The following is a 12,031-nucleotide window of genomic DNA, read 5'->3' on the forward strand; positions in this document are numbered from 1 at the left end:
TCGCCCTCCCCTCTTTCCCTTATCTCTTCCTCTCCCTCCCCCTCTCTCCCTCCTCTCTCTCTCCCTCTCCCTCCCTCTCCCTCCCTCTCTCTCTCTCTTTCTCTCTCTCCTCTCCCTCCCTCTTTCTCTCTCTATTTCTCTCTCTCTCCCTCTCTCTCTCCCTCTCTCTCTCTCCCCTCCCTCCCTCTTTCTCTATTTCTCTCTTTCTCCCTCTCTCTCCCTCTCTCTCTCCCTCCCTCCCTCCCTCTTTCTCTCTCTATTTCTCTGTCTCTCACTGTCCCCTCTCTCCCTCCACTCTCTCTCTCTCTCTCTCTCTCTCTCTCTCTCTCCCCCTCTCCTCTCTCTCTCCCCCCTCCTCCTCCCTCCCTCTCCCTCTCTCTGCAGGTTGGAGGGAGAGGTGAGCGGCGTGTACCCTGCAGTCCCCCCCCTGCACGGGGTCGTCGGGAGCGAGGGATTCTGGGTACGACTCTCTGCGCAGACGCATGAGTGTGCTGGACCGGCTGACGCAGACGCACCCCGTCTGGCTGCTGCTGTCGCTTAGCGACGAGGAGGCCGCGCGGATCCTGCTGCAGAGACCCGCCGGGGGTGAGAGAGCCGCGCCCGAAACGCTCATAATCATAACACTCATAATCATAATTATCATCATAATAATAATCATAATCAGAAAAATAATAATAATAATCATCATCATCATCCTCAAAATAATAACCATCATCATCCTCAAATAATAACCATCATCATCCTAAAAATAATAACCATCATCGTAATAATAGTAATAATCATCATAATAATCTTCATCATAATAATCATCATCATCATAATAATAATAATCATCATCATCATCATCATCATATCGTAATAATTTGTTATTGAGCAGACGCTTTTATCCAGTGACTTAGAGTTGATTATACTAAGCAGGGGTAATCCCCCTGGAGCAATGTGGGGTTAAGGGCCCAACAGCTGGATTGATCTTATCGTGGCTACAACGGGGCTTGAACCGCCAAACTTCCGGGTCCCAGTCATGTAGCTTAGCCACTAGGCTGCAGGCTTCCCCAATAATACACCTTATTTCACCTTCTTGCATTGGGGTGTTGTGGTAGGCTACGCACTTGAGCAACTGTGTCTTGTTCCGTATGCGTATTTTCGGAGACAGTGTCCCATTGTACAGGTGCCGCACGACACCGCTCCAGTGTCCCTTTCACCCCGTCTACCCTGAAAGGGCCGTGATGCATTGTGGGATGTCCCACGTCACCATGGGGACGGTGTCGTCAGGGCGATTCAGGTGTCGGTTAACGCTGCTGGCTCGTGTTCAATAGCGTTCCTGTTCCTGCCCTTTTAACGGTTATGTAATTATAACCCTGGGGTTAAGCTTCTCACATTTAATTCTGTGCAATCGCGTGTTCTTTTAGGCTACTCGTGTAGACGGGAGTTTCATGCCACATACAGTCTAATCTTGTTTGCCCATTCCAATCTTCTAAAGCTGTTTTATAGAAAGGCTCACGTTTCTGAATCTTGAGAATTAACAGGTACTTGATGTCTTTTTCCCAGTAAACGGTAACGTTGAGGAGAAGTGTGTGTGTGTGTGTGTGAACTAAAGCGACTCTCTTGTTTAGATGTTCTTGGTGAGGAAGTCATCCAACTGCAGAGGAAGGTGCTGTCCTGCGTGTGGAGGATGGGTCTGGACCACCAGTCTGTGACTTCCCATGAAGGAGAGCCAGTACAGTACGTCATCTTTAACATCTCCCTTTAACGCTCACAGCAGGGCTCAACAAATCATGGTCCGCAAGGGCTCGGATTTGCTGGGTTTCCACCCTCCTTTTACCTGGGAGTCAGGTGTGAAGACGGTCTGGCCAACCAGTAGCACTGATTGTTCAGTTGATTAACTGGGAGAGAAAAGAAAACCGGGATTTGGATCTGAGGCCAGATTTGATGATTCCTGGCTTACAGCTTTCCATTTGCTTTCTCCGCCATTTTGAATTTCTGCTGCCTCCATATTGGCTCACAGGCTGCCGGCTGCCGGCTGCTCACTTGGACTTGGACTTGGCTCTGGCCAATGCAGAGCAGGATTGAGCCTGCATACGTACAGTACCTGCCCTCTCCTTAAGCAAACCGTGACACAGTGCCCCTGTTGGGGGCTGCTTCAGATTACCCCTTATTAATTTCCCGAGAGTTACGTGTCAGTGTTTTGACAGTGGCATTGGCCTCCAGCTCAGTGGAATGACTCAATTTCCGAGCATGCTTACTCAAGACCCTAAACTGCTCAGAGCTGGCCTCCACCACCACTCCGCTTGCATGTTGTGCCCTTTAAGGTGTGAGGTCACAAATATGCCATTAGAATGTTCTTAATTGAACATTCTAACGCTGACGCAAAAATCACTGCTGGTCACTGAAAGCGACAGAGTTCTAGAACACTCACTAAAAAAAACATTCCAAGCATTCAGCCTACTCTTCGAAGGGTTAAGGTTAGTGTAGGAACTTTGCTGTCAGAGCACTGGGGGGCACTGGGGGATTACTTCATTGGTGCACATTGCAACACGCCAGTTCTGCCTGTGGCCACAATTGGCCCCCCCAGCACCTGCAAGTCCATCTGTGGAGCTGTGCGCGAAGGTTCTCCCCCCCCCCCCCCCCCCCCCAACTGCTCCAGCCTTTCAGTCTTTCAAACTGCGGCATGATAAGAATTGCATCTGACATCACGTTCCTCGAAGGAATCAACTCGCCAAATTGAGTAAAAAAAAACCTAAAAAAGACAACCAAAAAAAACGAGTATAGCGCTTGTATTTGCTTGTAAGTCGAAGTGAAGCCCAGATGTGGACTGAATCCGGGCCAGAATGTGTCGCTCTTGGCGAGGGAGTCCTCTCTGGAATATCCTCAGAGGCTTATTCAGTCACGCTCGAGACTGTGTCAACAGAGGCTTGAGTAACTCGGGGCCGGGCCGGGTTTGGGAGCAGTGACGTCTCCCTCTCGGGGGGGGGGGGGGGTCCAGCCCGGCTGCAGGCCAGCACAGATGGGGAACGTTAACCCACTTCCAGATCCCCCCCCCGCACCCCTCCTCAAATATCAACACACAGCCTTCCGTCTGCTCCCAAAACTGGGTCACCCTGCTCCTGCAGCTCCCTCCCCCGGGGCAGACACCACACAGCGGTGGAGAGGGGGGGGTTCCAGGGCGCTACGGAAAAGAGACCTCAGATCTTTCTCTTATTTTTCTGTTGTAGGAAATAGCTTGTTTTAAGGGAACATTTCTTACCCCATTGGCATCTTGAAATGAGTCAAACTCTTGGCTATATTTTTGTATTATTTTAGCAAAAAAGTGAAAGACATAAGATTTTGAGTCTCGGTATAAGACTAAAATACTTGCTGAGATTGGCTTGTCTTTGCAGTGTATGGGGTGGAATTCAGATAGATTTTTGATTTTTAAACGGCCACCTTTCCTGAATCTTCACGATTAATAAGAAAGCAATGATTTTCACACCGTAAATCTAAGACCAGGGTTTTGTTGCCTGTGTGACATACACACGCATGACATTGCACTCGCAGAACTGATGGTATGATCGGTATGTCCAAACAATCATTTTCCCTGGGCTTTAATCTCCCACAGGACCCCACCCTATGTGTATTGAAATGATGTGTGCTCTTAATCACTTTCACACACTGAATTTAAGCGTTCTTGGTCTCTCTTCATTGTGCATTGCTCTCTTTCGTAACATTAACATTTCTCTCTTGCTTCTGTTTCTAGCGTTTTCTCTGGAAGGTTCCGGAATCAGCTTTGCCGATCTCTTCCGCCTGGTGGCCTTCTACTGCATCAGCAGGTAAGGGAGTATCAGGGCCCAAATCCCCTCATCTAAATAAAGAAATAATTTGTTATTTAGCTGATGCTTTTATCCAAAGCGATTTACTGTTGATAAGACTAACTTGGGGACATTACCCCCTGGAGCAATGCGGGGCTAAGGGCCTTATTCAAGGGCCCCACAGCTGTGTGGATCGTATCGTGGTTACACCGGGGCTTGAACTACCAACCTTCCAGGTCCCAGCCACTAGGCTACAGGCTGCCTCCTGTAGGTTGTAAGCACTGAACCGCTGGGTGCGCTGGATTGGTTCACGATGGTGTCAGTCATTTATGAGTCACCAGGAAAAGGTCACATCTTCACCTGTGGCCTATTATCAATACCTACACGTTTTGTCTCTCTCATGCAAATCTTAGGGGATTCACGCATGCTGTTATTATTGTTTTTCCGTGAAATGGGCTGACAGGTTGAGGAAGAATTTTCTGAGAATGAAATTCAGAAACGGGAAGTAGGCTGAAACTTCTGTTTATTGCAGACTTGCTCTGACAAATCAAAACGCATTCATTTCAAATGGATATAACGGCTGTAAAAGTAAACTTTAGTGGAAGGAAAGTGGCCTGTGCCATTATGTTATGTTATGTTGTGTTGTGGCAGAAGTGCACATTCACTCTGCAAATAGCTTCATACTCTGTGACTAAGTTCACCCTGTGTCCTGTGCTGCTCTGACTGCGTTGCCGTATTTAAAGTGCATTCTGATATAAACCAGCGAAAACGTGTGGGCACAAAATGGGGACTCTGATGCAAGCGGGGCCCATTTTTTAACTGAAAACACTCGCTTCTGTGTTCGGTGCGTGGCAGTCTTAAGAGCCAGACAGAAACAGAAAAAGACTTTGAACAGAAAGACTTGATAAAAGACTCTTCTTTTCTGTGCGAGCTGCGTGTATAAACTTAGAGGGACCCGCGTAATTGGGTTACGTGGGAATGGTGAAGATGCCTGACGAAGACCGAAACGACTTAACGCTGGCTCTCGGCGCGGAGTTCCGTCCCACGGTCTGTTTTGAATCCCGCTCGTGTTAGCGCTGATTACGGCTGCGACCGTGTTCTTCTTCTTTTCCTCCTCTTCATTTAGCACGGTCTGACAATGTATGCAAGAGACCACCCACTCCTAATAGCACTGAGGCCCATGTCACGTTTCCATGGTTAACACATGAACAAAAGTGACTCTAGTGAATTCAACGAAAGATTTCTAATGATCTACCGTTAACGAAATGATGAACAACTTGCCTCAAAACTATGTTTTCCTGATGGGTTGGTGCAACCTGTAGCAGAATGAAATTAATATTCCAACATGCTTGCGGAAAAGTGCTTTCGTTTAGTTGTTATTAATAGTGCGGAAGATTTTTTTTGACAACAGTACAAGGCTACTGAAATACCTGAACTCCACTGAACCCAAATCGGAACGGATTGGGAACAGCTGTTGACGGTGTGAGAGAGTTCACTGGCGTAGTGTGTAAACTGCAGCTTAGTTTGATGCAGTTTGCGCTGTGTGTTCATCTCTGTCGATCGTTAAAACAGCATGGGCCAATCCCACGCGTCAGTCATAGATGCTTGGCCACTCCCTCTCAGCACAGCCCAGGAATGTTCATCTTCGTCCAGCTGCCAGAACTTTCTCAGGGGTCTGGTCACAAGGTCGGATAGTTTTAAAATCTTTTTTTGTTTGGAAACCCATTCAGACCAAATAATGGGTTTTGGTCTGAATGGGTTTACAAACAAAAAAAAGGAGCGTGTTCCACAAAGCGGGATTACTGAGTTACTGTAGCTGGATAACTGCACCGAGTAAAACCCGGAGCTCTTTGAAAGCTCAGTGAAATCTGGAACATGGGCTGAAGTAAAAAGAGCCGGTCCTGGTTTTCCTCGACACCGTAATCCAGCTAACTCAGAAATCCTGCTTCCTGATACAAGCCCCTCCGGTCAAGTGAGTTAACCCCGCTTAAAATCATTCAAGTAAGCCTCGAGTAACAAGCAAAACCCTCCAGGACCAGGGTCTCAGCACTCTTGATTTTAGGGCTGCACTTTGGCACTCTCTCCCTCTCTCTGGCGGTGGGCCACAGTAACCACGGTAACCTCTCTCTCCCCCCGCAGGGACGTCCTGCCCTTCACTCTGAGGATTCCGGAGGCCATTGCCGCGGCGAAGACCCAGACGGACCTGGAGGAGGTGGCCCAGCTCGGAGCCGGTGAGCAAAGCGTCTCCACTGAGGAGCCGTCAGATCACAGCCCTCTGGGTCTGAAAGCTGCTGCTTCTCCACCCTCCCTTTACCTGGGAGTCAGGTGTGAAGGCAGCCTGGCCAATCAGTAGCACTAATTGCTACCAGGGACAAAGGAAAACCAGAGCCGGATTTGGATTTGAGGGTCAGATTTGATGATCGCTGTTCTACTCTGTAGACCACATTCTGACGCTGGGTGCGTGGCGATAGGTGCCACGTTCGTTATTATGTTGTATTATATCACGGTAACCTTCCGACTGCTTGACAACCGCTCTTACCTCCTGAGCTAAAGTCGCCCCAGATGTACTGGGACAGTCTGTGTACATGTAGCACTACGCGTCCACAGGCACGAACAGCCGTTTCACAATGACTTTGACTTCTGCAGTGATATCTGTCTTGGGCAATAGAGTCAGATTTAGGCACAAGGGCTGGCCAGAGTATCTCTCGCTGACCGTTCAGGCCGGAGTCACAGTTTCCTCACACCCCGGGATATAATTAGTCCAGCCTAAATTCCCCTGAGTCAGGGGTGGCAGCTCCTATCGCTGTGTGGGTGGGGAGGGTGGAAATATCACAGACTGGTATGATGGAGGAGGTCTGGTCTTCTTTACTAACATGGCACAGTCTTCCTCACTAACAAGGAGTGGTCTTCCTCACTAACATCCGCCAAGTGTGGTCTGTCCCGGTAACATCCAACAGACCATGGTCTTCCTCACTAACATCCATCAGGCCGTGGTCTTCCTCACTAACATCCATCAGACCGTGGTCTTCCTCACTAACATCCATCAGACCATGGTCTTCCTCACTAACATTCATCAGGCCGTGGTCTTCCTCACTAACATCCATCAGATCATGGTCTTCCTCACTAACATCCATCAGTCCTCACTAACATGGCGTGGTCTAATCTGTTCAGCTTATTTCTATTTATTTTTTTTGTGAGGGTATGTAAAGATTTTATGTTCCACTGCAAGGCTAAAACTCTTGATGAGATGGATTTTCGTTTGCAACACTCCCTCGGCCGAACGGGCCCCGAGCCAGGATGAGAAGCTTGTGTTTATGTGGGTGGCAGTGGGATCTATTTTAAAACACTCCATAAAGAGCGCCTCCCTCTCGGCCTTGATGTGGTTTTGATGAACGGGTGAAGCCGACGTGGAGCCAAACCGTTTTCACCCAGACAATACGGAGATTGAATCAAGGCTGCGTCGAGTTTTGAGCGGGGATCACCGTCTCCTACATGCAACGTGACACATGAAAGGTGGCGTTCATGTGAACGGATTGCGGCCCGTCACTGGGGAAAAAGTGTCACCTCCTTCAGGCTTTGAGCGGTTAACCGCCCACACGTGACGATTGATATGCATGTGCCTGTGTGTATTGTTTGAGTTCTCACTTCCTGCTTATGGAGCCGTCATAAGGAAGCAGGGCTTTGTTTGAGCAGTGGTGGAGATGAACATGGGTTCTGCCACGGAACATGGGATACCACATAACCTCTTAGATCAGGAACTTGGGCTCCAGTCCGTGTGTTGACGGTCAGAGGTGTGTGTCAGATGTGTTTTTGACACGGTTTTATTACTGAAGTGTACTTTTAAACAGTGTTTTGAACAGAACTGCCAATAGCAGTGTGAGGCATGGAGCAAAGTCCCAGCTCAGCTTATCTGGGCCCAGGAAGAGGTGGGGTGGGGTGTGGTGGGGTGGTGGTGGTGGGGGTGGCGATTCAGCCAGCAGAAGAGCCCAGCCACCCCCACCTGGCTCCCCTCCACCCCCTGGGGAGGCGTCTGCCTCCAGTGCCTGGGGTGGTATTTCTTATATATACGTACTTTATTGAACCTCAGGGGGTAATTTGTCCTCTGCATTTGACTCATCCTGGTTACTTATTTACCTGGTCACTAGTGGGCAGCGTGCAGCACCTGACACATATGGGGTTAGGGGCCTTGAGCTCAAGGGCCCAACAGCTGTGATCTCATCCTGCCTATGCTAGGGCTTGAACCACCACCCTGGTTGGGTCCCTGTCATATGCCTCAGCCACTAGACTACAGGCTGCCCCCCCTCCCCCCTCCCTCCCTGGAGCTGAGCTCTCCCCGGCCAGCTGTCACCGGGAAGATCTAAAGCCGGAAACCCCCCCCCCCCCCCCCTCCCTGACATAGCACATAGCCTGAGGTGTGTAAAAGTGCCGACTCTGTGCCTTTACCAGGAGCTGCTAACCCCACCCCTGCACTTCCCAAGGCCCTGAGCTAAGCCTGTAACTGAGGCCATTGTGTAGTCAGGAGAGGCTTTTTGAGAGGTTTTTTTTATTATTGTTTTGTGTCCTGTACCTTTTTGACAACAATGCAAGTATTTCTCCCCGCCTGAAATAGATCATCTAAAGTGATTCATTCACGGCGGTTTTTTCCCGGGTTATTCAGTTACGTCTAATGACCTTGTCATCAGCTCAATGGCTGCTGCTCTCTTGTCGTGGAGCTTTTGTGTAGCGTCGAGCGACGGATGAGTCGCCAGGAAACAATTGCGTATCGTAGAGAGAGAGAGAGAAAGAGAAAGAGAGAGGAGGATCACTAAGAAGAGGGGGAATAATGAACTGAGAGACAGGGAGAAAGAGTGAGAGAGAAGGGGAGGGAGAGAGTGGGCGGGGGGGGCGGTGTCCAGCGTTTAAAGTCCGCCCAACACCCGCCCACCCCCCCCGTGCGTGACTCACTCCGGAGTGTATGGGTGTGTGTCGGCATTTGTGTGATTCAGACTCCAGGAAAGCAGTGCTTGGCTCTTAGACTCTCGCACTGGTTAACCTCGCACTGGCTCCTCTTCAGAACCGCTCGGGGTAGCTGAAAAAGCTTTAATATCGCTTCCTCGTACGCCGGTTTACTTCTGTGGGAGGCTAACGTGAGTATGCGCTGCCGTTTTACTCAGTGTGGCATTATTTTATTTCATTAGCGGACGACCATTTCCAGAGCAACTTGCAATCACACACAAACTTTTGCTTTTGTACAGTATCCACTACATACAGCAGGATAAACAATTCATACAAAGTAAAGTGCTGGTCTTGCGAGCTGTGCTGTGTCTGAAATGCAGTAAAATATATCTCCTGGAGAAATATCTTTTTCCAGATAAAACTTCTAGACAAACTACAGTGAAAATTGTGCAAGAATAGCTTTACAGGTGGCACAGACTTATAAACATGCCTACCTACAAATTTGTGTATTTAACAGGTTTAGGAAATGCTAATAGATGTCAAAGGCTGTACTGTAAACGGAAACTTTTTTTATGAACCTCCCCTGTGGATATGCCACGTTAATAAAGGCAATTTTTTATATTTATGCTGAAGAAGACTGCCTAGATAGTTTATTTTTTATTGTCATGCGAATAGATTGATTTGATGTCTGAGATGCCGGCTATTGCTGGGTAGTGTTTCTGTGGAATCTGTGCTGACTCTCTCCCCCCCTCCTCCCTCACAGGGTTTTGGGACTCCCCCCTGTGTGCCCAGAGGAAGAGTTCGGGGTCTCTGTCCCGCACGGCGGTGCAGGGCAGCGTCCAGCTGAGACGCCAGCCGCCCCCGCCTCCAAAAAGCGCCCCCACGTCCCCTCGGCCCCGCACTCCGTCCCAGTCCAGCGGGGCGCTCTGCTTCGTGAACCCCCTGTTCCTGCAGGCCCACCGCGGCGAGGGGGACCCGGCCGGGGCCTCCCACCTCGGGCCCGATCCGCCGGGGTCGCCCGTCCCAGCCGCCGTCACCGTCGCCCCCGGCAACGGCAGGAAGCTGCGCTCCCCTCCGCCCCGCCCCCCGCCCCCCCGCACTCTGCCCCGCAGGCCCGCCCCCCCGCCCAAACAGAGGAGCATGCCGGAGACCACCAGCTGGGCCAGGCACCAGCCCCAAAACCAGCAGCACCAGCCACAACCGCTACAGCACCAGCCACAGCCGCAACGGGGCGTCATGGGCTCCAAGCTCAGCGGCCACTCCTCCTCCTCCTCCTCCTCCTCTTCCTCCCCGCCCAAAAAGGTGAGCGCGCCCATCCCCGTGCCCCCGCCCCGCGTGAAGAAGCAGCTGAGCGCCCCGGACCTGGACGGGCACCGCTGCCGCATCGCGCTGGAGGACCAGACCATCGAGAAGGCCCTGTCCCGCAGCCGAGCCAAGGTGCTCCGCAGGACCCCTGCCCTGGAGGGGGGCAGCCCCGAGGAGGAGGGCCGGGGCGGCCAGAGGCTGAGCGACATGAGCATCTCCACCTCCTCCTCCGACTCGCTGGATTTCGCCCACTCCTTCCCCCTGCCGGGGCCCAGCCCGCCGCGGGCCAACAGTAGCGACGAGGAAGACGAGGAGGAGGAGGAGGACTACGGCGTGAGCGTGGAGAGCGACCAGGAGGGCCTGCACCCGCCGCCGCGCTCCTTCAAGAAGCGCCACAGCGGGGCGGGCGTGGGCGGCGGGGGCCCGGCCTTCATCCTGCCGCAGGCCCTCAAGGGCCACTTCCGCAAGATGAGCGGCGTCTTCAACTCCTTCATGACGCCGGAGCGGCGGGCGGTGAAGCGCATCGCCGAGCTGTCGCGGGACAAGGGCTCGTACTTCGGCTGCCTGGTGCAGGACTACGTCAGCTTCCTGCAGGAGAACCGCAGCGGACACACCTCCGGCCTGGACCTCCTGCAGACCCTGCGCCAGTTCATGACCCAGATGAAGGCCTACCTCTGCCAGAGCTCCGAGCTCGACCCGCCCATCGAGTCGCTCATCCCCGAGGACCAGATCGGTGAGCGCCCGCAGAAACGCGCCCGTCTTAGCCAGGGCTTAACCCGTCTGTTGTCTTAAGGGTCAAAAGTTACCCGCCACTATGTTTTAACAGCAGAGAAAACCCCCCCTAAATGATCTTTTTTCAACTTGAAATTTGATGAAAGTTTGTGATGGTTGTTTCTTCATGTGAAATAGATTTGAACAATAGAAATTCATTTAAGCTGTTTTATCTTAGGGGTTTAGTGAAGGCGGGGAATTTTAGAATTTAGTACAGAATGTCTACAGAAAGACAACACAAGGGTTAAGTCTCTTTAAGTAATGACACTCAAGATCTTTTTTTCTTTCTCAAGTACAAAATGTTCAAGGTACCGTTTGTTTTATAAGCTACATAGTCCTGTCCATGTCGCAACTGTCTCCCCTCATTGGCAATAGTTTTGTCTTATTTAGCAAAAAAGTAATGGAAAAGATTCAAGATTTACTTATTTTTTGGTTTTTGGCCATTTTGGCCATTCAGCAAGAGTGTATTTTGCCTGTTTGCCTATGAGACTTAAGATCTTAAGTAGAAAATGTTAGCTTGATTTAAGTCTTTGCTTGACAACTGAAAATGTCTTGCCTCATTGGCAAATCTTTAAAGGAGTCAAAACAGTCTCTCCTCAATTGTAATGGTTTTGTCTCATTTAGCATGAAAGTAATTTAAATAAGATGTTAAGTCTAAAATAGAGAATGAGACTAAAATACTTGTTCTGATTGACCTATTTTTGGTTATTTACAGTGCACAATTTAGATGCATTTTTAGAAATTGCATCTGCAGGGTGCCCGATTACCTCGCTCTAGTTGCAGAATAGTCAGCAGCGCATATTTTTCTTTAGTAGGCACGGGCTCTGTTAGCACATGTAAAAAAATAAAAAATAAAAAAAATGTTTCATACATTCTTTTGCAATTAGCGTGTGGAAAGGTTTTGGCCCACATGCAGTACTTCTGAAAGGGCCCATCCCCCGGGCTGAGGTGGGGAGAAGTGGCTCCCTGTAAGACCCTGTAAATCAGGGGCACAGTTTTCCTGGCCGAAGGTAAGGGGGTTACTCGCTGCCAAGGCGGGGTGCTGGCCACAAACAGGGCTGACGTTCGGAATGTGCCTCCGACTGTTTTTAATGGGGGGGGGGGGGAGAGTGTGGGGTGATGGGGCGAGGGGAGTGTTTGGTTACGGCACTGCCCAGCAGCCCACACACACACACACACACACACACACACACACACACACACACATATACACACATATACACACACACACATAC

The 12,031-nt window shown here is 50.4% G+C and overlaps 1 protein-coding gene across 1 annotated transcript in view; it reads left to right on the forward strand.

The window, feature by feature from the left end:
• The window catches only part of LOC133122916 (ras and Rab interactor 2-like), a 60,103-nt gene that overhangs the window by 34,390 nt on the left and 13,682 nt on the right, over positions 1–12,031 (forward strand). Inside the window, 7 exon segments of the mRNA XM_061233192.1 lie at positions 385–412; positions 414–585; positions 1,614–1,704; positions 1,706–1,722; positions 3,734–3,806; positions 5,925–6,016; positions 9,484–10,758. Coding sequence (XP_061089176.1) covers positions 385–412; positions 414–585; positions 1,614–1,704; positions 1,706–1,722; positions 3,734–3,806; positions 5,925–6,016; positions 9,484–10,758 — 1,748 coding nt within the window.

This window comes from Conger conger, chromosome 2 (assembly GCF_963514075.1).
Source record: "Conger conger chromosome 2, fConCon1.1, whole genome shotgun sequence".
Classification (NCBI taxonomy): domain Eukaryota; kingdom Metazoa; phylum Chordata; class Actinopteri; order Anguilliformes; family Congridae; genus Conger; species Conger conger.